Here is a 27,500-nt window from a genome sequence, read left to right on the forward strand (position 1 = left end):
GTAACTTAAAGGTTGCAAGTTCGAATCCCCAAGCTGACAAGGTACAAATCTGTCGTTCTGCCCCTGAACAGGCAGTTAACCCACTGTTCCTAGGCCGTCATTGAAAATAAGAATTTGTTCTTAACTGACTTGCCTAGTTAAATAAAGGTTAAAAAAAATACTACCATGATACTATTGCAATATGCTTAATGCTGAAAGACATTACAGACAGTGTATGTACCAGTAACTCTGCAATGCTACCATTATACTACCATGATACTACCACAATACTACCATGATACTACCACGATACTACCATGATACTACCATGATAATACCATGATACTACCATGATACTACTATGAAACTAATGCTTAATGCTTAATCCTGAAAGACTATAAAGACAGTGTATGTACCAGTAACTCTACAATACCACCATGATACTACCATGATACTACTGCAATACGCTTAATGCTGCAAAACTATGCAGACAGTGTATGTACCAGCACCTCTACAATACTACCATGATACTACCATGGTACCACTATGATACTACCATGTAACTACCATGATACTACCATGATACTACCATGATACTACAATGACACTGTTATGACACTACTATGATACTACTATGATACCACCATGATAATACCATGATACTACCATAATACTACTATGATACTACTATGATACTACCATGATACTACTATGATACCACCATGGTACTACCATGATACTACTATGATACCACCATGATACTACAATGACACTGTTATGACACTACTATGATACTACTATGATACCACCATGATAATACCATGATACTACCATAATACTACTATGATACTACTATGATACTACCATGATACTACTATGATACCACCATAGTACTACCATGATACTACTATGATACCACCGTGATACTACCATGGTACTACCATGATGCTAATATGATACTACCACGGTACTACTATGATACTACCATGATACTACCATGATGCTACCATGATACTACCATGACACCACCATGGTACCACCATGATACTACCATGAAACTACCATGACACTACTATGATACTACCATGATACTACTATGATACTACCATGGTACTACCATGATACTACCATGATACTACTATGATACTACCATGATACTACCATGATGCTACCATGATACTACTATGATACTAGTATGATATTAGCATGGTACTACCATGCTACTACCATGATACTACTATGAAACTACCATGATGCTACCATTATACTACCACGATACTACCATGATACTAGTATGATACTACCATGGTACTCCTATGGTACTACCATGATGCTACGGTACTACCATGATACTACCATGATACTACCATGATGCTACCATGATGCTCCCATGATACTACCATGATACTACCATGATAGTACCATGATACTACTATGTTACTACCATGATACTACCATGATACTACCATGATGGTACCATAATACTGCTATGTTACTACCATGATACCACCATGATGCTACCATGATACTACCACGATACTACCATGAAGCTACCATGGTACCACTATGACACTACCATGATACTACCATGATACTACTATGATACTACCATGATACTACTATGATACTACCATTGTACTACCATGATACTACCATGATACTACTATGATACAACCACGATACTACCATGATGCTACCATGATACTACTATGATACTACTATGATATTAGCATGGTACTACCATGCTACTACCATGATACTACTATGAAACTACCATGATGCTACCGTTATACTACCACGATACTACCATGATACTAGTATGATACTACCATGGTACTCCTATGATACTACCATGATGCTACGGTACTACCATGATACTACCATGATGCTACCATGATACTACCATGATACTACCATGATGGTACCATGATACTACTATGTTACTACCATGATACTACCATGATGCTACCATGATACTACCATGATGCTACCATGGTACCACTATGATACTACCATGATACTACCACGATACTACCATTATGCTACCATGATACTACTGCAATACACTTAATGCTGCAAAACTATACAGACAGCCTGTATGCATCCGTACCTCTATAATACTGCAATACTACTGCAATACCATTACTACTGCAAAAGTATACTTCATGTATTAATAATGAATGAAATGTTGTTCACAGGGTCTCGCTGGACTAGATGGCCAAGCTGGTCCCAAAGGAAACCAGGTAAGAAAGTATATCTGGTTATACATGTAACATCACGAGACACTCAGTCCTCTACCACACAACGATCCTGTCACTACAGATCACTGGAGGGAAAGTGAATACACCAAAAACAGGGCCTCTCGTTCCAGTCTAGAGCAGCACCACTTCAATTCACTGACCCGACTGATCTGACTGATCTGACTGACCTGACTGACCTGACTGATCTGACTGACCTTACTGACCTTACTGATCTGACTGACCTGACTGACCTTACTGACCTTACTGATCTGACTGACCTGACTGACCTGACTGATCTGGCTGACTTGACTGACCTGACTGACCTGACTGACCTGACTGATCTGACTGTCTTGACTGACCTGACTGATCTGACTAACCCAACTGATCTGACTGACCTGACTGACTTGACTGACCTGACTGATCTGACTGACCTGACTGACTTGACTGACCTGACTTGACTGACCTGACTGACTTGACTGATCTGACTGACCTGACTGACCTGACTGTCTTGACTGACCTGACTGATCTGACTGACCTGACTGTCTTGACTGACCTGACTGATCTGACTGACCTGACTGTCTTGACTGACCTGACTGACCTGACTGTCTTGACTGACCTGACTGATCTGACTGACCTGACTGTCTTGACTGACCTGACTGATCTGACTGACCTGACTGTCTTGACTGACCTGACTGATCTGACTGACCTGACTGACCTGAATGACCTGACTGATCTGACTGACCTGACTGACTTGACTGACCTGACTGACTTGACTGACCTGACTGACCTGAATAACTTGACCTGACTGACCTGACTGACTTGACTGACCTGACTGATCTGACTGACCTGACTGACCTTACTGAAACCACGTGGGCCCATTGGGAGCGTCCACCGTGGCTCTCAACCTTACCCTTCAGTCCAGTAGCCATGTGGTTTTAGCCAGAGGGTCAGGTCATATTCCTCCCAGCTTGTGATTGGTCACCTGTAACCTTTGACCTGGCAGCAGTGGAGGACAGAGGTCAGACGACAGACTAGTGACTCATCGGGGGTCTGCAGTATAAAATGCCTTCCTATTCACTACATAGTGCACAACGTCTGCACTATACAGGGGTTAGGGTGCTATTTAGGACTTCTCCCCAGTCTACCAGGATCCCACGCGGCCCACTTCACCGTTTGTCAATACACTTCTATGGAAAACCCAGGACAGTGAACATGTTTGTTGTCGTCCTTAGACATAAGCATAACATACTATGGGCCCTTGTCAAGAGTAGTTCACTACATAGGGACATAGGGTTCCATAGGACTCTAGTGTAAAGTAGTGCACTGCATAGAGAATAGGGTTCCATAGGACTATGGTGTAAAGTAGTGCACTACATAGAAAATAGGGTTCCATAGGACTCTGGTGTAAAGTAGTACACTACATAGGGAATAGGGTTCCATGGGACTCTAGTGTAAAGTAGTACACTACATAGGGAATAGGGTTCCATGGGACTCTAGTGTAAAGTAGTGCACTACATAGAGAATAGGATTCCATAGGACTCTGGTCTAAAGTAGTGCACTACATAGAGAATAGGATTCCATAGGGCTCTGGTCTAAAGTAGTGCACTACATAGAGAATAGGATTCCATAGGGCTCTGGTCTAAAGTAGTGCACTACATAGAGAATAGGATTCCATAGGACTCTGGTCTAAAGTAGTGCACTACATAGAGAATAGGGTGTCATTTGGGACGTATCCCATGACTCAGTTTACTGTAAAAGGAACCCCTCCCTCAGTCTCTCCAATGCAACTGAACTCCCCTGAATTAGGGCTTTTTGTTGCGTTACGTACACAGCTTGTGTTTTTCTAAATCTGTCTTAACAAACAATGGAAAGCAGAACAAACACCCTACAAAACACCCACAACATCCCAAAGGCATCCTTTCATCTGTATCAATATTTATTATTGTTTGTTCCGCCATGGTCTCGGCAGGGATGTGATCTAACACAGTCTCAAGGCCAGATCTAGTACTCCTAAGCCGTTCCCAGATGACTCTCTGCTCTGCAGCCGTTGTTTGGAGAGGACGCTGTTTCACAACACTGACTCTCAGAGTACAAAAAAAGTCAAATCAGTTCAAGTCTTAGATCTTCAGCGCCACTCAATCAAACATGGTATCAGGAAGTTGCCAATGCCAGGGGACACAACAACATTTTTGTTCCACGCAGTGAGTCAAACAGCATAAATACACTTTTAGTGTAAACTAGTAGAATCGTCTTGTGATAAATGCAACAGCTTGAGACTGGCATCTATTATTCTCTAGGAAGAGAGTTATAGAGAGTTATAGAGAGTTGTAGAGCAATATAGAGCATTATAGAGCGTTATAGAGAGTTATAGAGCGTTATAGGTTATAGAGAGTTATAGAGCATTATAGAGGTATAGAGCGTTATAGAGAGTGCTATAGAGAGTTATAGAGAGTTATAGAGAGCTATAGAGTGTTATAGAGAGTTATAGAGAGCTATAGAGTGTTATAGAGTGTTATAGAGAGCTATAGAGCGGTATAGAGCGTTATAGAGAGCTATAGAGTGTTATAGAGAGTTAAAGAGAGTTGTATAGCTTTTATAGAGCATTATAGAGAGTTATAGAGAGTTATAGAGCATTATAGAGAGTTATAGAGAGTTATAGAGAGTTGTATAGCTTTTATAGAGAGTTATAGAGCATTATAGAGAGTTATAGAGAGTTATAGAGCATTATAGAGAGTTATAGAGCGTTATAGAGCATTATAGAGAGTTATAGAGCATTATAGAGAGTTATAAAGAGTTATAGAGTTATAGAGCGTTATAAAGAGTTATAGAGAGTTATAGAGCATTATAGAGAGTTATAGAGCGTTATAGAGCATTATAGAGAGTTATAGAGCATTATAGAGAGTTATAGAGCGTTATAGAGCATTATAGAGAGTTATAGAGCATTATAGAGAGCTATAGAGCGGTATAGAGCGTTATAGAGAGCTATATAGCGGTATAGAGAGTTAAAGAGAGTTGTATAGCTTTTATAGAGCATTATAGAGAGTTATAGAGCATTATAGAGAGTTATAGAGCATTATAGTTAGTTATAGAGAGTTATAGAGAGTTGTATAGCTTTTATAGAGAGTTATAGAGCATTATAGAGAGTTATAGAGAGTTATAGAGCATTATAGAGAGTTATAGAGCGTTATAGAGAATTATAGAGAGTTATAGAGAGTTATAGAGCATTATAGAGAGTTATAGAGAGTTATAGAGCGTTATAGAGCATTATAGAGAGTTATAGAGCATTATAGAGAGTTATAGAGCGTTATAGAGAATTATAGATAGTTATAGAGCATTATAGAGAGTTATAGAGAGTTATAGAGCATTATAGAGAGTTATAGAGTGTTATATAGCATTATAGAGAGTTATAGAGAGTTATAGAGCATTATAGAGAGTTATAGAGAGTTATAGAGCGTTATAGAGCATTATGGAGAGTTATTGAGCATTATAGAGCGTTGTAGAGCATTATAGAGAGTTATAGAGCGTTATAGAGCATTATAGAGAGTTATAGAGAGCTATAGAGCGTTATAGAGAGTTATAGAGAGTTATAGAGAGTTATAGAGAGTTATATAGAGTTATAGAGAGGTATATAGTGTTATAGAGAGTTATAGAGCGTTATAGAGTTATAGTTGATTTCTTCTCAGGTGGAGTGTTGACTATAGAGATTCTGATCTAGTCTCTCAGTCTTATCTGATCTCTCTCTCTCTGTTCTACTAAGGTGTAGTGAATCTGATCTCTCTCTGTTCTACTAAGGTGTAGTGAATCTGATCTCTCTCTGTTCTACTAAGGTGTAGTGAATCTGATCTTGTCTCTCTCTCTGTTCCCTTCAGGGCCCACAAGGAGAGTCGGGGCCTGCCGGACAGCAGGGGATCCCTGGATCACAAGTAAGTAGTAGCAGCAGACCAGGAGCAGTACATTTCATTTATTTTTATTTCTCCTTTTTTTCTTTCTCTTTCTCTTTTTCACTCTCTGTCTCTGTCTCTCTCTCTAGAGGGTCACTGTCCTGTTGACATTTATATAGAGGGTCACTGTCCTGTTGACATTCATATAGAGGGTCACTGTCCTGTTGACAGTTATATAGAGGGTCACTGTCCTGTTGACAGTTATATAGAGACAGTTATATAGAGGATCACTGTCCTGTTGACAGTTATATAGAGACAGTTATATAGAGGGTCACTGTCCTGTTGACAGTTATATAAAGACAGTTATATAGAGGATCACTGTCCTGTTGACAGTTATATAGAGGGTCACTGTCCTGTTGACAGTTATATAGAGGGTCACTGTCCTGTTGACAGTTATATAGAGGGTCACTGTCCTGTTGACAGTTATATAGAGGGTCACTGTCCTGTTGACAGTTATATAGAGGGTCACTGTCCTGTTGACAGTTATATAGAGGATCACTGTCCTGTTGACAGTTATATAGAGGGTCACTGTCCTGTTGACAGTTATATAGAGGGTCACTGTCCTGTTGACAGTTATATAGAGGGTCACTGTCCTGTTGACAGTTATATAGAGGGTCACTGTCCTGTTGACAGTTATATAGAGGGTCACTGTCCTGTTGACAGTTATATAGAGGGTCACTGTCCTGTTGACAGTTATATAGAGGGTCACTGTCCTGTTGACAGTTATATAGAGGATCACTGTCCTGTTGACAGTTATATAGAGACAGTTATATAGAGGGTCACTGTCCTGTTGACAGTTATATAGAGACAGTTATATAGAGGATCACTGTCCTGTTGACAGTTATATAGAGACAGTTATATAGAGGGTCACTGTCCTGTTGACAGTTATATAGAGACAGTTATATAGAGGGTCACTGTCCTGTTGACAGTTATATAGAGACAGTTATATAGAGGGTCACTGTCCTGTTGACAGTTATATAGAGACAGTTATATAGAGGATCACTGTCCTGTTGACAGTTATATAGAGACAGTTATATAGAGGGTCACTGTCCTGTTGACAGTTATATAGAGACAGTTATATAGAGGGTCACTGTCCTGTTGACAGTTATATAGAGACAGTTATATAGAGGGTCACTGTCCTGTTGACAGTTATATAGAGGCCCACTGTCCTGTTGACAGTTATATAGAGGATCACTGTCCTGTTGACAGTTATATAGAGACAGTTATATAGAGGATCACTGTCCTGTTGACAGTTATATAGAGACAGTTATATAGAGGGTCACTGTCCTGTTGACAGTTATATAGAGACAGTTATATAGAGGGTCACTGTCCTGTTGACAGTTATATAGAGACAGTTATATAGAGGGTCACTGTCCTGTTGACAGTTATATAGAGACAGTTATATAGAGGGTCACTGTCCTGTTGACAGTTATATAGAGGATCACTGTCCTGTTGACAGTTATATAGAGACAGTTATATAGAGGATCACTGTCCTGTTGACAGTTATATAGCGACAGTTATATAGAGGGTCACTGTCCTGTTGACAGTTATATAGAGGATCACTGTCCTGTTGACAGTTATATAGAGGGTCACTGTCCTGTTGACAGTTATATAGAGGGTCACTGTCCTGTTGACAGTTATATAGAGGATCACTGTCCTGTTGACAGTTATATAGAGACAGTTATATAGAGGGTCACTGTCCTGTTGACAGTTATATAGAGACAGTTATATAGAGGATCACTGTCCTGTTGACAGTTATATAGAGACAGTTATATAGAGGGTCACTGTCCTGTTGACAGTTATATAGAGACAGTTATATAGATGGTCACTGTCCTGTTGACAGTTATATAGAGACAGTTATATAGAGGGTCACTGTCCTGTTGACAGTTATATAGAGACAGTTATATAGAGGATCACTGTCCTGTTGACAGTTATATAGAGACAGTTATATAGAGGGTCACTGTCCTGTTGACAGTTATATAGAGACAGTTATATAGAGGGTCACTGTCCTGTTGACAGTTATATAGAGACAGTTATATAGAGGGTCACTGTCCTGTTGACAGTTATATAGAGGCCCACTGTCCTGTTGACAGTTATATAGAGGATCACTGTCCTGTTGACAGTTATATAGAGACAGTTATATAGAGGATCACTGTCCTGTTGACAGTTATATAGAGACAGTTATATAGAGGATCACTGTCCTGTTGACAGTTATATAGAGACAGTTATATAGAGGGTCACTGTCCTGTTGACAGTTATATAGAGACAGTTATATAGAGGGTCACTGTCCTGTTGACAGTTATATAGAGACAGTTATATAGAGGGTCACTGTCCTGTTGACAGTTATATAGAGGCCCACTGTCCTGTTGACAGTTATATAGAGGATCACTGTCCTGTTGACAGTTATATAGAGACAGTTATATAGAGGGTCACTGTCCTGTTGACAGTTATATAGAGGCCCACTGTCCTGTTGACAGTAATATAGAGGATCACTGTCCTGTTGACAGTTATATAGAGACAGTTATATAGAGGATCACTGTCCTGTTGACAGTTATATAGAGGATCACTGTCCTGTTGACAGTTATATAGAGGATCACTGTCCTGTTGACAGTTACATAGACGATCACTGTCCTGTTGACAGTTATATAGAGGATCAGTAATTGTGGACTTATATGTAACAGAAAACAGTGGGGCATATCGGACTCCACTGCCGTGCAGTGATTCGAACACACCTGTGTATGCTCAGAGCGTGCTGGGTAGGATGGCACAGGGCCACTGGGTAGGATGGCACAGGGCCGCTGGGTAGGATGGCACAGGGCCGCTGGGTAGGATGGCACAGGGCCACTGGGTAGGATGGCACAGGGCCGCTGGGTAGGATGGCACAGGGCCGCTGGGTAGGATGGCACAGGGCCACTGGGTAGGATGGCACAGGGCCGCTGGGTAGGATGGCACAGGGCCGCTGGGTAGGATGGCACAGGGCCACTGGGTAGGATGGCACAGGGCCGCTGGGTAGGATGGCACAGGGCCACTGGGTAGGATGGCACAGGGCCGCTGGGTAGGATGGCACAGGGCCACTGGGTAGGATGGCACAGGGCCGCTGGGTAGGATGGCACAGGGCCGCTGGGTAGGATGGCACAGGGCCACTGGAAATGACCGCCCATCCAGGTTTGAATACCGTTCAGAGTGAACGATATAAACCGTTTTTCATTTCTAGTTCCCCTTTCCATATCAACCACAGATCAACTAGCTCATATGACTCTAAACTAAGTGTGACCGTGAGACAGGACAAAATGGCACCCTATCCTCTTCCCAGTGCACTACTTTGCAGCAGGGCCCACGGGGCTCTGTAGGGAATGGGGTGGCATTAGGAACGTACACCAGAACCTGTGTGTAACACGTCTGTGGTTTCTATTATCTTTCTCCTCAAGGGTCTTGTTGGTCCTCAAGGCCCGATCGGACCGCCTGGTGACAAAGTAAGTTTACGAATGTGTGTGTGTGTGTGTGTGTGTGTGTGTGTGTGTGTGTGTGTGTGTGTGTGTGTGTGTGTGTGTCAGACCCTGGTATCCCCCCCCCCCCCCCCCCCCTGTTGTTTTAGATGGATTTCACAGTCTGACCGTTTAAGTGATTTAACAGACTTACTTTCCAAGCTATGGGCACACACACACACACACACACACACACTCACAGACGCGCTCACACACACACTCACAGACGCGCTCACACACACACACACACGTATACGCTGACGTATCTTGAAACAGTTTCAAGCATTTTGTTTCTGGTTATTACTGAAAGTAGGAAAAATGCTTAGGTTAATAAAATATTGTTTGTATTGTAAGTAGTAATGTTGTTCTAGCTCCATTTTATAACCTATAATCTCTCTCTCTCTCTCTTTCTCTCTCTCTGTCTCTCACTCTCTCACTCTCTCTCTCCCTCTCATCTCTCTCTCTCTCTCTCTCACTCTCTCTCTCTCTCCCTCTCATCTCGCTCTCTCGCTCTCTCTCTCTCTGTCTCTCACTCTCTCTCTCTCTCTCTCTCTCTCTCTCCCTCCCATCTCTCTCTCTCTCTCTCTCTCTCTCTCTCTCTCTCTCTCTTTCTCTCTCACTTTCTCTCTCACTCTCTTTCTCTCGCTCTTTCTCTCTCTCACTCTCTTTATCTCGCTCTTTCTCTCTCTCACTCTCTCTCTCACTCTCTTTCCCTCCCTCCATCTAGGGACCGTCAGGTCGTCAGGGATTGGCTGGTCTGGCTGGTGCCGACGGTCCTCCCGTGAGTCTTATTTAAAACAATTCACTTCCTGTTAGACACAGACATAAACCTATTAGGCCAAATTATGCCATGTGCTACCAGTATTGTATATACAGTAGTACAGCATAGTATAGCATATGTATTTAGCATAGAATATCATAGTATAGTATAGTATAGTATAGCATAGTATAGTATGGTGTGGTATGGCATAGTATAGCATATGGATTTAGCATAGTATAGCATATGTATTTAGCATAGTATAGCATATGTATTTAGCATAGTATAGCATAGCATAGTATGGTGTGGCATAGTATAGCATAGTATAGTAGTGTATAGTTAAGTATGCCATGAAAGTATAGCAGTAGTTGTAGTATAGTATTATGTAAATAATGCCATACCATATAGTATTGGTATAGTAGTAGTTGTAGTATAGTAGTATGTAAATAATGCCATACCATATAGAATTGGTATAGTAGTAGTTGTAGTATGTAAATAATGCCATACCATATAGTATTGGTATAGTAGTAGTTGTAGTATAGTAGTATGTAAATAATGCCATACCATATAGTATTGGTATAGTAGTAGTTGTAGTATGTTAATAGTGCCATACAATATAGTATTGGTATAGTAGTAGTTATAGTATAGTATTATGTAAATAGTCCCATACCATATATTATTGGTATAGTAGTAGTTGTAGTATGTTAATAATGCCATACCATATAGAATTGGTATAGTAGTAGTTGTAGTATAGTAGTATGTAAATAATGCCATACCATATAGTATTGGTATAGTAGTAGTTATAGTATAGTAGTATGTTAATAGTGCCATACCATATAGTATTGGTATAGTAGTAGTTATAGTATAGTAGTATGTTAATAATGCCATACCATATAGTATTGGTATAGTAGTAATGTAGTATAGTAGTATGTTAATAGTGCCATACCATATATTATTGGTATAGTAGTAGTTGTAGTATGTTAATAGTGCCATACCATATAGTATTGGTATAGTAGTAGTTATAGTATAGTAGTATGTTAATAATGCCATACCATATAGTATTGGTATAGTAGTAGTTGTAGTATGTTAATAATGCCATACCATATAGTATTGGTATAGTAGTAGTTATAGTATAGTAGTATGTTAATAGTGCCATACCATATAGTATTGGTATAGTAGTAGTTATAGTATAGTAGTATGTTAATAATGCCAGACCATATAGTATTGGTATAGTAGTAGTTGTAGTATAGTAGTATGTTAATAATTCCATACCATATAGTATTGGTATAGTAGTAGTTGTAGTATGTTAATAATGCCATACCATATAGTATTGGTATAGTAGTAGTTATAGTATAGTAGTATGTAAATAATGCAATACCATATAGTATTGGTATAGTAGTAGTTATAGTATAGTAGTATGTAAATAATGCCATACCATATAGTATTGGTATAGTAGTAGTTATAGTATAGTAGTATGTTAATAATGCCATACCATATAGTATTGGTATAGTAGTAGTTGTAGTATAGTAGTATGTTAATAATGCCATACCATATAGTATTGGTATAGTAGTAGTTGTAGTATAGTAGTATGTTAATAATGCCATACCATATAGTATTGGTATAGTAGTAGTTGTAGTATAGTAGTATGTTAATAATGCCATACCATATAGTATTGGTATAGTAGTAGTTATAGTATAGTAGTATGTAAATAATGCCATACCATATAGTATTGGTATAGTAGTAGTTGTAGTATAGTAGTATGTTAATAATGCCATACCATATAGTATTGGTATAGTAGTAGTTGTAGTATAGTAGTATGTTAATAATGCCATACCATATAGTATTGGTATAGTAGTAGTTGTAGTATAGTAGTATGTTAATAATGCCATACCATATAGTATTGGTATAGTAGTAGTTGTAGTATAGTAGTATGTTAATAATGCCATACCATATAGTATTGGTATAGTAGTAGTTGTAGTATAGTAGTATGTTAATAATGCCATACCATATAGTATTGGTATAGTAGTAGTTGTAGTATAGTAGTATGTTAATAATGCCATACCATATAGTATTGGTATAGTAGTAGTTGTAGTATAGTAGTATGTTAATAATGCCATACCATATAGTATTGGTATAGTAGTAGTTGTAGTATAGTAGTATGTTAATAATGCCATACCATATAGTATTGGTATAGTAGTAGTTGTAGTATGTTAATAGTGCCATACCATATAGAATTGGTATAGTAGTAGTTGTAGTATAGTAGTATGTTAATAGTGCCATACCATATAGTATTGGTATAGTAGTAGTTGTAGTATGTTAATAATGCCATACCATATAGAATTGGTATAGTAGTAGTTGTAGTATAGTAGTATGTTAATAATGCCATACCTTATAGTATTGGTATAGTAGTAGTTGTAGTATAGTAGTATGTTAATAGTGCCATACCATATAGTATTGGTATAGTAGTAGTTGTAGTATAGTAGTATGTTAATAATGCCATACCATATAGTATTGGTGTGTAATATAGTAAAATGCCAAATAATATAGTATGAATGTTTGTTCCAGGGTCACCCAGGGAAGGAGGGTCCTCCGGGAATGAAAGGAGGCGTCGTAAGTCTGATTTCATTTATTTAAATATTTTATTAATTCATACCTCATCTGTTATATTACGCCATTGTCTTGTTTTGTTATGGTAGGGTCATCCTGGACCTCCGGGTTCTCTTGGCTACCCTGGCCCTCGCGGTGTCAAGGTAACGACCCTTCAGGGGTCACACCCTTTGACCTTTCTGTTGACCTTAGCTTGATTGATTGATTGATTAGCAGTTGTGTCATGCTCACCTCTTTTTTTAAGTGTAAAACATCTAAATGCTGAGATGATACGTTCTTACAGTATATATCTATTAAACATTGTTATAGTATATATCTATTAAACATTCTTATAGTATTAAATCGATTATACATTCTTACAGTATATATCTATTAAACATTCTTACATTCTTATAGTATATATCGATTAAACATTCTTATAGTATATATGTATGAAACATTCTTACATTCTTTTAGTATATATGTATGAAACATTCTTACATTCTTATAGTATATATGTATGAAACATTCTTACATTCTTATAGTATATATGTATGAAACATTCTTACATTCTTATAGTATATATGTATGAAACATTCTTACATTCTTATAGTATATATCTATTAAATATTCTTATAGTATATATGTGTTAAACATTCTTGCATCTCATGTTGTGTTGAGTCGTCTTTGATCCTCTGCTCCCTCCTACAGGGTGCTGAGGGCGTCAGAGGTCTTAAAGGCGGTGGAGGAGAAAAGGTAAACAACGCCAGTGTCTTCTTTAAGCATGGCGGACATTTACAAAATGGCCGCCTCATATTTGTGTTGGAGGTAGAAGTGGTTCTCAACCACAGATCGAGGATCGGATTACCCAACGTTCAATCATAACCTAAACCATTATGGGGGGGGATAAGCTAATATCTGAGAGGGGAAATGTCTACTTCTACCTTCACCATATGTGTGTCCCAAAATGGCACCCTATTCCCTATATAGTGCACTACTACCCATGTGGCTCTGGTCAAATGTAGTGCATAGTGTGCCATTTTGGGACAAAAGACATGTCTCATATTTGTAATTCCACACTATTTTTTTGTCAAGCCTTTTTAGCAGGCAGATCTGAAAACCCCTTAAATGTCTATCAGGCTTGAAAGGCTTCAGCTCATTTGGGTAGTAATGGGGGTGTAGGACGTTCAGCTGGAATGAAGGAGAATGTGTTAGGTGCTGTGATCTGATAGTAGATTGATTGGCTGCCATTGTAGTTCCCAGCTGCTCTACACGTTCCATCTAATGTCTCCAGTTTGGTTTTCCTCTCTAGTCGTCATTTTTTATTTTGTTACCTTTATTTAACTAGTCAAGTCCGTTAAAGAACAAATTCTTATTTTCAATGACGGCCTGGGAACAGTGGGTTAACTGGTCTAGGAACAGTGGAACAGTGGGTTAACTGGTCTAGGAACAGTGGGTTAACTGGTCTAGGAACAGGGGAACAGTGGGTTAACTGGTCTAGGAACAGGGGAACAGTGGGTTAACTGGTCTAGGAACAGGGGAACAGTGGGTTAACTGGTCTAGGAACAGTGGGTTAACTGGTCTAGGAACAGTGGGTTAACTGGTCTAGGAACAGTGCAACAGTGGGTTAACTGGCCTAGGAACAGTGGGTTAACTGGTCTAGGAACAATGGGTTAACTGATCTAGGAAAAATGGGTTAACTGGTCTAGGAACAGTGGGTTAACTGGTCTAGGAACAGTGGGTTAACTGGTCTAGGAACAGTGGGTTAACTGGTCTAGGAACAGTGGAACAGTGGGTTAACTGGCCTAGGAACAGTGGGTTAACTGGTCTAGGAACAGTGGGTTAACTGGTCTAGGAACAGTGGGTTAACTTGTCTAGGAACAGTGGGTTAACTGGTCTAGGAACAGTGGGTTAACTGGTCTTGGAACAGTGGGTTAACTGGTCTTGGAACAGTGGGTTAAGTGGTCTAGGAACAGTGGGTTAACTGGTCTAGGAACAGTGGGTTAACTGGTCTAGGAACAGTGGGTTAACTGGTCTAGGAACAGTGGGTTAACTGGTCTAGGAACAGTGGGTTAACTGGTCTAGGAACATTGGGTTAACTGGTCTAGGAACAGTGGGTTAACTGGTCTTGGAACAGTGGGTTAACTGGTCTAGGAACAGTGGGTTAACTGGTCTAGGAACAGTGGGTTAACTGGCCTAGGAACAGTGGGTTAACTGGTCTAGGAACAGTGGGTTAACTGGCCTAGGAACAGTGGGTTAACTGGTCTCGGAACAGTGGGTTAACTGGCCTAGGAACAGTGGGTTAACTGGCCTAGGAACAGTGGGTTAACTGGCCTAGGAACAGTGGGTTAACTGGTCTAGGAATAGTGGGTTAACTGGCCTACAAACAGTGGGTTAACTGGTCTAGGAACAGTGGGTTAACTGGTCTAGGAACATTGGGTTAACTAGTCTAGGAACAGTGGGTTAACTGGTCTAGGAACAGTGGAACAGTGGGTTAACTGGTCTAGGAACAGTGGAACAGTGGGTTAACTGGTCTAGGAACAGTGGAACAGTGGGTTAACTGGTCTAGGAACAGTGGGTTAACTGGCCTAGGAACAGTGGGTTAACTGGTCTAGGAACAGTGGGTTAACTGGCCTAGGAACAGTGGGTTAACTGGTCTCGGAACAGTGGGTTAACTGGTCTAGGAACAGTGGGTTAACTGGTCTAGGAACAGTGGGTTAACTGGTCTTGGAACAGTGGGTTAACTGGTCTTGGAACAGTGGGTTAATTGGTCTAGGAACAGTGGGTTAACTGGTCTAGGAACAGTGGGTTAACTGGTCTAGGAACAGTGGGTTAACTGGTCTAGGAACAGTGGGTTAACTGGTCTAGGAACAGTGGGTTAACTGGTCTAGGAACATTGGGTTAACTGGTCTAGGAACAGTGGGTTAACTGGTCTTGGAACAGTGGGTTAACTGGTCTAGGAACAGTGGGTTAACTGGTCTAGGAACAGTGGGTTAACTGGCCTAGGAACAGTGGGTTAACTGGTCTAGGAACAGTGGGTTAACTGGCCTAGGAACAGTGGGTTAACTGGTCTCGGAACAGTGGGTTAACTGGCCTAGGAACAGTGGGTTAATTGGCCTAGGAACAGTGGGTTAACTGGCCTAGGAACAGTGGGTTAACTGGTCTAGGAATAGTGGGTTAACTGGCCTACAAACAGTGGGTTAACTGGTCTAGGAACAGTGGGTTAACTGGTCTAGGAACATTGGGTTAACTAGTCTAGGAACAGTGGGTTAACTGGTCTAGGAACAGTGGAACAGTGGGTTAACTGGTCTAGGAACAGTATAACAGTGGGTTAACTGGTCTAGGAACAGTGGAACAGTGGGTTAACTGGTCTAGGAACAGTGGGTTAACTGGCCTAGGAACAGTGGGTTAACTGGTCTAGGAACAGTGGGTTAACTGGTCTAGGAACAGTGGGTTAACTGGTCTAGGAACATTGGGTTAACTGGTCTAGGAACAGTGGGTTAACTGGTCTTGGAACAGTGGGTTAACTAGTCTAGGAACAGTGGGTTAACTGGTCTAGGATCAGTGGAACAGTGGGTTAACTGGTCTAGGTACAGTGGGTTAACTGGTCTAGGAACAGTGGGTTAACTGGTCTAGGAACATTGGGTTAACTGGTCTAGGAACAGTGGGTTAACTGGTCTTGGAACAGTGGGTTAACTAGTCTAGGAACAGTGGGTTAACTGGTCTAGGATCAGTGGAACAGTGGGTTAACTGGCCTAGGAACAGTGGGTTAACTGGTCTAGGAACAGTGGGTTAACTGGCCTAGGAACAGTGGGTTAACTGGTCTCGGAACAGTGGGTTAACTGGTCTAGGAACAGTGGGTTAACTGGTCTAGGAACAGTGGGTTAACTGGTCTAGGAACAGTGAGTTAACTGGTCTAGGAACAGTGGGTTAACTGGTCTAGGAACAGTGGGTTAACTGGTCTAGGAACAGTGGGTTAACTGGTCTAGGAACAGTGGGTTAACTGGTCTAGGAACATTGGGTTAACTGGTCTAGGAACAGTGGGTTAACTGGTCTTGGAACAGTCGGTTAACTGGTCTAGGAACAGTGGGTTAACTGGTCTAGGAACAGTGGGTTAACTGGCCTAGGAACAGTGGGTTAACTGGTCTAGGAACAGTGGGTTAACTGGCCTAGGAACAGTGGGTTAACTGGTCTCGGAACAGTGGGTTAACTGGCCTAGGAACAGTGGGTTAACTGGCCTAGGAACAGTGGGTTAACTGGCCTAGGAACAGTGGGTTAACTTTTCTAGGAATAGTGGGTTAACTGGCCTACAAACAGTGGGTTAACTGGTCTAGGAACAGTGGGTTAACTGGTCTAGGAACAGTGGGTTAACTAGTCTAGGAACAGTGGGTTAACTGGTCTAGGATCAGTGGAACAGTGGGTTAACTGGTCTAGGTACAGTGGAACAGTGGGTTAACTGGTCTAGGAACAGTGGAACAGTGGGTTAACTGGTCTAGGAACAGTGGGTTAACTGGCCTAGGAACAGTGGGTTAACTGGTCTAGGAACAGTGAGTTAACTGGTCTAGGAACAGTGGGTTAACTGGTCTAGGAACAGTGGGTTAACTGGTCTAGGAACAGTGGGTTAACTGGTCTAGGAACAGTGGGTTAACTGGTCTAGGAACATTGGGTTAACTGGTCTAGGAACAGTGGGTTAACTGGTCTTGGAACAGTGGGTTAACTGGTCTAGGAACAGTGGGTTAACTGGTCTAGGAACAGTGGGTTAACTGGTCTAGGAACAGTGGGTTAACTGGTCTAGGAACAGTGGGTTAACTGGTCTAGGAACATTGGGTTAACTGGTCTAGGAACAGTGGGTTAACTGGTCTTGGAACAGTGGGTTAACTGGTCTAGGAACAGTGGGTTAACTGGCCTAGGAACAGTGGGTTAACTGGTCTAGGAACAGTGGGTTAACTGGCCTAGGAACAGTGGGTTAACTGGTCTCGGAACAGTGGGTTAACTGGCCTAGGAACAGTGGGTTAACTGGCCTAGGAACAGTGGGTTAACTGGCCTAGGAACAGTGGGTTAACTGGTCTAGGAATAGTGGGTTAACTGGCCTACAAACAGTGGGTTAACTGGTCTAGGAACAGTGGGTTAACTGGTCTAGGAACAGTGGGTTAACTAGTCTAGGAACAGTGGGTTAACTGGTCTAGGATCAGTGGAACAGTGGGTTAACTGGTCTAGGTACAGTGGAACAGTGGGTTAACTGGTCTTGGAACAGTGGGTTAACTGGTCTAGGAACAGTGGGTTAACTGGCCTAGGAACAGTGGGTTAACTGGTCTAGGAACAGTGAGTTAACTGGTCTAGGAACAGTGGGTTAACTGGTCTAGGAACAGTGGGTTAACTGGTCTAGGAACAGTGGGTTAACTGGTCTAGGAACAGTGGGTTAACTGGTCTAGGAACATTGGGTTAACTGGTCTAGGAACAGTGGGTTAACTGGTCTTGGAACAGTGGGTTAACTGGTCTAGGAACAGTGGGTTAACTGGTCTAGGAACAGTGGGTTAACTGGTCTAGGAACAGTGGGTTAACTGGTCTAGGAACAGTGGGTTAACTGGTCTAGGAACATTGGGTTAACTGGTCTAGGAACAGTGGGTTAACTGGTCTTGGAACAGTGGGTTAACTGGTCTAGGAACAGTGGGTTAACTGGCCTAGGAACAGTGGGTTAACTGGTCTAGGAACAGTGGGTTAACTGGCCTAGGAACAGTGGGTTAACTGGTCTCGGAACAGTGGGTTAACTGGCCTAGGAACAGTGGGTTAACTGGCCTAGGAACAGTGGAACAGTGGGTTAACTGGTCTTGGAACAGTGGGTTAACTGGTCTAGGAACAGTGGGTTAACTGGCCTAGGAACAGTGGGTTAACTGGTCTAGGAACAGTGGGTTAACTGGCCTAGGAACAGTGGGTTAACTGGTCTCGGAACAGTGGGTTAACTGGTCTAGGAACAGTGGGTTAACTGGTCTAGGAACAGTGGGTTAACTGGTCTAGGAACAGTGAGTTAACTGGTCTAGGAACAGTGGGTTAACTGGTCTAGGAACAGTGGGTTAACTGGTCTAGGAACAGTGGGTTAACTGGTCTAGGAACAGTGGGTTAACTGGTCTAGGAACAGTGGGTTAACTGGTCTAGGAACAGTGGGTTAACTGGTCTATGAACAGTGGGTTAACTGGCCTAGGAACAGTGGGTTAACTGGTCTAGGAACAGTGGGTTAACTGGTCTAGGAACAGTGGGTTAACTGGCCTAGGAACAGTGGGTTAACTGCCTTGTTCAGGGGGCAGAACGACATATTTTTTACCTTGTCAGCTCTGTGGATTCGATCTTGCAACCTTTCCGGTTACTAGTCCAAAGCTCTAACCACAAGACTACCTGCTACCCCTACACTCTAACCACTAGACTACCTGCCGTCCCTACACTCTAACCACTAGGCTACCTGCCGTCCCTACACTCTAACCACTAGGCTACCTGCCTCCTCTACACTCTAACCACTAGGCTACCTGCCGTCCCTACGCTCTAACCACAAGACTACCTGCTACCCCTACACTCTAACCACTAGACTACCTGCCGTCCCTACACTCTAACCACTAGGCTACCTACCGTCCCTACACTCTAACCACTAGGCTACCTGCCTCCTCTACACTCTAACCACTAGACTACCTGCCGTCCCTACACTCTAACCACTAGGCTACCTGCCGTCCCTACACTCTAACCACTAGTCTACCTGCCGTCCCGACACTCTAAACACTAGTCTACCTGCCGTCCCTACACTCTAACCACTAGGTTACCTGCCGTCCCTACACTCTAACCACTAGGTTACCTGCCTCCCCTACACTCTAACCACTAGGCTACCTGCCTCCCCTACACTCTAACCACTAGGCTACCTGCCTCCCCTACACTCTAACCACTAGTCTACCTGCCGTCCCTACACTCTAACCAGTAGACTACCTGCCGTCCCTACACTCTAACCACTAGGCTAACTGCCGTCCCTACACTCTAACCACTAGGCTACCTACCGTCCCTACACTCTAACCACTAGGCTACCTGCCGTCCCTACACTCTAACCACTAGGCTACACAGTGAGACTGTTAAAAAAAAAAACAGGACAAACAGGAGGTTATGTATGAAAAGGTCTGTCTGACATCACCACTGCTTAGTCCCAGTAGGTACGAGGACTCAGTAGAACCCCAAGACGGTAATAGTGTGGTAGAGTCCCTTAGTGCTATTTGGGAAGGATAGCCTCTTGAAGTTGTTTCTGTGTGAAAATGCAGAGCGCAATTAAGGGGTGCTTTCTTTTTTTTGTTGTTGTACTTTTTTACCCCTTTATCCTCCCCGAATTGGTAGTTACAGCCTTGTCCCATCGCTGCAACTCCCATACAGTCTAGGGACAGTTTTGAAGGTCGAGAGCCATGCGTCCCCCAAAAACACGACCCTGCCAAGCCTCACTGCTTCTTGACACACTACTCGCTTGACCCGGTAGCCAGCCGCATGTGTCGGAGGAAACACCGTCCAGCTGGCGACCGAAGTCAGCGTGCACTGCGCCCGGGCCGTCACAAGGAGTCGCTAGAACACAAGGGTACAAGGAGGAAACAGGAAACAGGAAAACCCTCCCCTAACCCCGGACGATGCTGGGCCAATTGTGCGGCCGGCTGCGACACAGCCTGGGATCGAACCCGGATCTGTAGTGACGCCTCTATCACTGCTGCGCCACTCAGGAGGCCTAAGGGTGCTTTCTGATAGAGGCGTTTCTTGATACCATTAATGCTGGACCTTGGTCTATGGTTGGTTCTTTCGCGTCGGCGGGGACAACAGTTGTTGACAACTGTAGCATTGTAGCTAAGCCTAACCCTTTTCCTCACCTTAACATCAGTCTCCTAACCTGCCATATAAACAAATCATCTGTGTCGAGAAAACATCAGTCTTATAACACCGTAACTGATCAATGGCATTGTATCAATGGGCATTTCCTCAATATCAGGGAACACAAAAATTAAGAAACGCCCCGAATTGCGGTCTGCACCATATTCTGTACAAGGGTTGTTAAGGGTTGTTGAGAAACACATGCCAACTGCATTCTCAGGTCTGACCGGATGATGTCAGGAGATCACAATATTCTGTATCTCTGCAATTCACCATGCTACCACTAGATGTCACCATTTATCACCCCAAGTTTACAGCATATGCATCTAATGCCTGGCTGCTCATGTGAAGAAAAAAAAAGTTTTTTTTTTTTTTAAACTTTTTAAATTATTAATATGACGGTGATATTCTATAATTGTCCAAGATAACCCACTGCTCAGTGAAAAAAATGCATATATTTCTATTTCCTGTGTTTTTTCAGGGAGAGGATGGTTTTCCAGGTTTCAAGGGTGACATGGGCATCAAGGGAGACAAGGGAGAGCTCGGTGTCCTAGGAACCAGAGGTGAAGACGGACCTGAGGGACCCAAAGGTCGTTCCGGCCCCAACGGAGAGGCTGGCCCCATCGGGTCGGCTGGAGAGAAGGTACTGACACCTCACAATCACGATCGTCACTATCACTAAAACTAAAACTATCACATAGCAGAAAAACTATCACTATCACTAAAACTGTCACTAAAACAATCACTACCACTAACCCTACCACTATCACTATCACTAGCACTAGCACTAACCCTACCACTATCACTATCACTAGCACTAGCACTAACCCTACCACTATCACTATCACTAGCACTAGCACTAACCCTACCACTATCACTATCACTAGCACTAGCACTAACCCTACCACTACCACTAACCCTACCACTATCACTATCACTAGCACTACCACTAACCCTACCACTATCACTATCACTAGCACTAGCACTAACCCTACCACTACCACTAACCCTACCACTAACCCTACCACTACCACTACCACTAACCCTACCACTATCACTAGCACTAGCACTAACCCTACCACTACCACTAACCCTACCACTAACCCTACCACTACCACTATCACTAACCCTACCACTACCACTACCACTATCACTAAAACTGTCACTATCACTAAAACTGTCACTAAAACAATCACTACCACTAACCCTTCCACTACCACTACCACTATCACTACCACTAACCCTACCACTACCACTATTTATACCACTACCACTATCACTAAACCTACCACTATCACTACCACTACCACTAACCCTACCACTGACCCTACCACTACCACTAACCCTACCACTACCACTAACCCTACCACTACCACAACAACTAACCCTATCACTACCACTAACCCTACCTACCACTAACCCTACCACTACCACTATTTATACCACTACAACTATCACTAACCCTACCACTATCACTACCACTAACCCTACCACTAACCCTACCCCTACCACTACCACTAACGCTACCACTAACCCTACCACTAGCACTAGCACTAACCCTACCACTAACCCTACCCCTACCACTAACCCTACCACTACCACTAACCCTACCACTACATCTACCACTACATCACCACTACCACTACCACAACCACTAACCCTAACACTACCACTAACCCTACCACTATCACTAACCCTACCACTACCACTAACCCTACCACTACCACTAACCCTACCACTACCACTATCACTAACCCTACCACTACTACTATCACTACCACTAACCCTACCACAACCACTAACCCTACCACTACCACTAACCCTACCACTACCATTACGACTAACCCTACCACTTCCACTACCACTAACCCTACCACTACCACTACCACTAACCCTACCACTAACTCTACCACTACCACTAACCCTACCACTACCACTACCACTAACCCTACCACTACCACTAACCCTACCACTACCACTAACCCTACCAGTACCACTAACCCTACCACTACCACTAACCCTACCAGTACCACTAACCCTACCACTACCACTAACCCTACCACTACCACTAACCCTACCAGTACCACTAACCCTACCACTACCACTACCACTAACCCTACCACTAACTCTACCACTACCACTAACCCTACCACTACCACTACCACTAACCCTACCACTACCACTAACCCTACCACTACCACTAACCCTACCACTACCACTAACCCTACCACTACCACTAACCCTACCACTACAACTAACCCTACCAGTACCACTAACCCTACCAGTACCACTAACCCTACCACTACCACTACCACTAACCCTACCACTAACTCTACCACTACCACTAACCCTACCACTACCACTACAACTAACCCTACCACTACCACTAACCCTACCACTACCACTAACCCTACCACTACCACTAACCCTACCACTACCACTAACCCTACCACTACCACTAACCCTACCAGTACCACTAACCCTACCACTACCACTAACCCTACCACTACCACTAACCCTACCACTACCACTACCACTAACCCTACCACTAACTCTACCACTACCACTAACCCTACCACTACCACTACCACTAACCCTACCACTACCACTAACCCTACCACTACCACTAACCCTACCACTACCACTAACCCTACCACTACCACTAACCCTACCACTACCACTAACCCTACCAGTACCACTAACCCTACCACTACCACTAACCCTACCACTACCACTAACCCTACCAGTACCACTAACCCTACAACTACCACTACCACTAACCCTACCACTACCACTAACCCTACCACTACCACTAACCCTACCACTACCACTAACCCTACCAGTACCACTAACCCTACCAGTACCACTAACCCTACCACTAACTCTACCACTACCACTAACCCTACCACTACCACTAACCCTACCACTACCACTAACCCTACCACTACCACTAACCCTACCAGTACCACTAACCCTACCACTACCACTAACCCTACCACTACCACTAACCCTACCAGTACCACTAACCCTACCACTACCACTACCACTAACCCTACCACTAACTCTACCACTACCACTAACCCTACCACTACCACTACCACTAACCCTACCACTACCACTAACCCTACCACTACCACTAACCCTACCACTACCACTAACCCTACCACTACCACTAACCCTACCACTACCACTAACCTTACCACTACCACTAACCCTACCACTACCACTAACCCTACCAGTACCACTAACCCTACCACTACCACTAACTCTACCACTACCACTACCACTAACCCTAACCCTACCACTAACCCTACCACTACCACTACCACTAACCCTACCACTACCACTAACCCTACCACTACCACTAACCCTACCACTACCACTAACCCTACCACTACCACTAACCCTACCAGTACCACTAACCCTACCACTACCACTAACCCTACCAGTACCACTAACCCTACCACTACCACTACCACTAACCCTACCACTAACTCTACCACTACCACTAACCCTACCACTACCACTACCACTAACCCTACCACTACCACTAACCCTACCACTACCACTAACCCTACCACTACCACTAACCCTACCACTACCACTAACCCTACCACTACCACTAACCCTACCAGTACCACTAACCCTACCACTACCACTAACTCTACCACTACCACTACCACTAACCCTAACCCTACCACTAACCCTACCACTACCACTACCACTAACCCTACCACTACCACTAACCCTACCACTACCACTAACCCTACCAGTAACCCTACCACTACCACTACCACTAACCCTACCACTAACCCTACCACTACCACTAACCCTACCACTACCACTAACCCTACCACTACCACTAACCCTACCACTACCACTAACCCTACCACTACCACTAACCCTACCACTACCACTAACCCTACCACTACCACTAACCCTACCACTACCACTAACCCTACCACTACCACTAACCCTACCACTACCACTAACCCTACCACTAACCCTACCACTACCACTAACCCTACCACTACCACTAACCCTACCACTACCACTAACCCTACCACTACCACTAACCCTACCACTACCACTAACCCTACCACTACCACTAACCCTACCACTACCACTAACCCTACCACTACCACTAACCCTACCACTACCACTAACCCTACCACTACCACTAACCCTACCACTACCACTAACCCTACCACTACCACTACCACTAACCCTACCACTACCACTAACCCTACCACTAACCCTACCACTACCACTAACCCTACCACTACCACTAACCCTACCACTACCACTAACCCTACCACTGACCCTACCACTACCACTAACCCTACCACTACCACTAACCCTACCAGTAACCCTACCACTACCACTACCACTAACCCTACCACTACCACTAACCCTACCACTACCACTAACCCTACCACTACCACTAACCCTACCACTACCACTAACCCTACCACTACCACTAACCCTACCACTACCACTAACCCTACCACTACCACTAACCCTACCACTACCACTAACCCTACCACTACCACTAACCCTACCACTAACCCTACCACTACCACTAACCCTACCACTACCACTAACCCTACCACTACCACTAACCCTACCACTACCACTAACCCTACCACTACCACTAACCCTACCACTACCACTAACCCTACCACTACCACTAACCCTACCACTACCACTAACCCTACCACTACCACTAACCCTACCACTACCACTAACCCTACCACTACCACTAACCCTACCACTACCACTAACCCAACCACTACCACTAACCCTACCACTACCACTAACCCTACCACAACACTAACCCTACCACTACCACTAACCCTACCACTACCACTACCACTAACCCTACCACTACCACTAACTCTACCACTACCACTAACCCTACCACTACCACTAACCCTACCACTAACCCTACCACTACCACTAACCCTACCACTACCACTAACCCTACCACTAACCCTACCACTACCACTAACCCTACCACTAACCCTACCACTACCACTAACCCTACCACTACCACTAACCCTACCACAACACTAACCCTACCACTACCACTAACCCTACCACTACCACTACCACTAACCCTACCACTACCACTAACCCTACCACTACCACTAACCCTACCACTAACCCTACCACTAACCCTACCACTACCACTAACCTCCCTATCTTGATCTGTTTTTAAGAACCTGTATTTTCTTTCTTGTTGTTGTTGTTTAGGGTAAACTTGGTGTCCCCGGGTTACCTGGTTACCCAGGAAGACAAGGACCCAAGGTATGTGAAAACAGGGTGTGTGTGTGTGCGTGCCTGTTTGTGTGCTTGAGTGTGTGCGTGCGTGTGTATGTATGAGTGTGTGTGTGTGTGTGTAAGTAATTGTGTGAGTGAATGCGTGTGTGTGTGTTTATATTGCTGACTCTTCCTCCTACCCATCTTCCACTCATCCTGAGTTATCCAATGAGGTATCTGCTGATGTCAGCACCTGTCCATACTCCTTCCTGTATTTATGAATCAGCCTTTTGGGCCCTGGTTAAAATTAGTGCACTATCAAGTGAATAGGGTTCAACTTGGGACAGACACCCCTGTCACTTTGGGACAGACACCCCTGTCACTTTGGGACAGACACCGCTGTCACTTGGGACAGACACCCCTGTCACTTGGGACAGACACCTCTGTCACTTTGGGACAGACACCTCTGTCACTTGGGACAGACACCCCTGTCACTTTGGGACAGACACCCCTGTCTCTTTGGGACAGACACCTCTGTCACTTTGGGACAGACACCATTGTCACTTGAGATAGACACACCTGTCACTTTGGGACAGACACCCCTGTCACTTTGGGACAGACACCCCTGTCACTTTGGGACAGACACTATGTCACTTTGGGACAGACACTATGTCACTTTGGGACAGACACCCCTGTCACTTTGGGACAGACACCTCTGTCACTTTGGGACAGACACCCCTGTCACTTTGGGACAGAAACCCCTGTCACTTTGGGACAGAAACCCCTGTCACTTTGGGACAGACATCCCTGTCACTTTGGGACAGACACCCCTGTCACTTTGGGACAGACACCTCTGTCACTTTGGGACAGACACTATGTCAGTGGAACAGTTGGCTAAACAGAGTGATTCAGTCACTATGCCCCGGGGGAATGTTTGATTAAACAGAGTTGTTCAGAAACCAGTCCCTGATTAGGAAATAAAGAAAACATCTACATTTAGAAATGTTCATAGTGTATGAAAAGGTAGGTCGCCGAGGTTTGGAGTTGATTTGACCTCTCCCTTTTCTTCCCTCTGTAAACAAGTGACTGAGGGTTATTACTCTTGTTGCGTGGCTCTGGCAGTCTCTGTTAACAGCTTTCTCCCAGTGTTAATTCACCAAGCTATTTGCAATCGCTTTGTCTGTCTTGTGAGTGGAGTGCAAATCAAACTTGGCTGCTATCTTTTCCTCTTCTCCTCTCCTCCTCTCCTTCTCTCCTGCCTTTTCCAGCTCTCCTTTCTTCTCTTATCCTTCTTCTCTCTTCTCCAGTCCCCTCCTCCTCTTCTCCTCTCCTCTCCTCCTCTTCTCCCCTCCTCTCCTCCTCTTATCCCCTC

At 43.5% G+C, this 27,500-nt stretch overlaps 1 protein-coding gene across 2 annotated transcripts in view; it reads left to right on the forward strand.

Moving 5' to 3' along the window:
- The window catches only part of LOC110530844 (collagen alpha-1(XI) chain), a 224,955-nt gene that overhangs the window by 128,032 nt on the left and 69,423 nt on the right, over positions 1–27,500 (forward strand). For both annotated transcript variants that reach the window (XM_090182920.1, XM_036986621.2), the window contains 9 exons: positions 2,178–2,222; positions 6,089–6,142; positions 9,589–9,633; positions 10,373–10,426; positions 12,968–13,012; positions 13,099–13,152; positions 13,700–13,744; positions 21,348–21,509; positions 26,123–26,176. In XM_090182920.1, the coding sequence (XP_090039046.1) occupies positions 2,178–2,222; positions 6,089–6,142; positions 9,589–9,633; positions 10,373–10,426; positions 12,968–13,012; positions 13,099–13,152; positions 13,700–13,744; positions 21,348–21,509; positions 26,123–26,176 (558 nt within the window). The remainder of the gene's footprint in view (positions 1–2,177; positions 2,223–6,088; positions 6,143–9,588; positions 9,634–10,372; positions 10,427–12,967; positions 13,013–13,098; positions 13,153–13,699; positions 13,745–21,347; positions 21,510–26,122; positions 26,177–27,500) is intronic.

Source organism: Oncorhynchus mykiss, chromosome 8 (genome assembly GCF_057628025.1).
Source record: "Oncorhynchus mykiss isolate SJ-2025 chromosome 8, ASM5762802v1, whole genome shotgun sequence".
Classification (NCBI taxonomy): domain Eukaryota; kingdom Metazoa; phylum Chordata; class Actinopteri; order Salmoniformes; family Salmonidae; genus Oncorhynchus; species Oncorhynchus mykiss.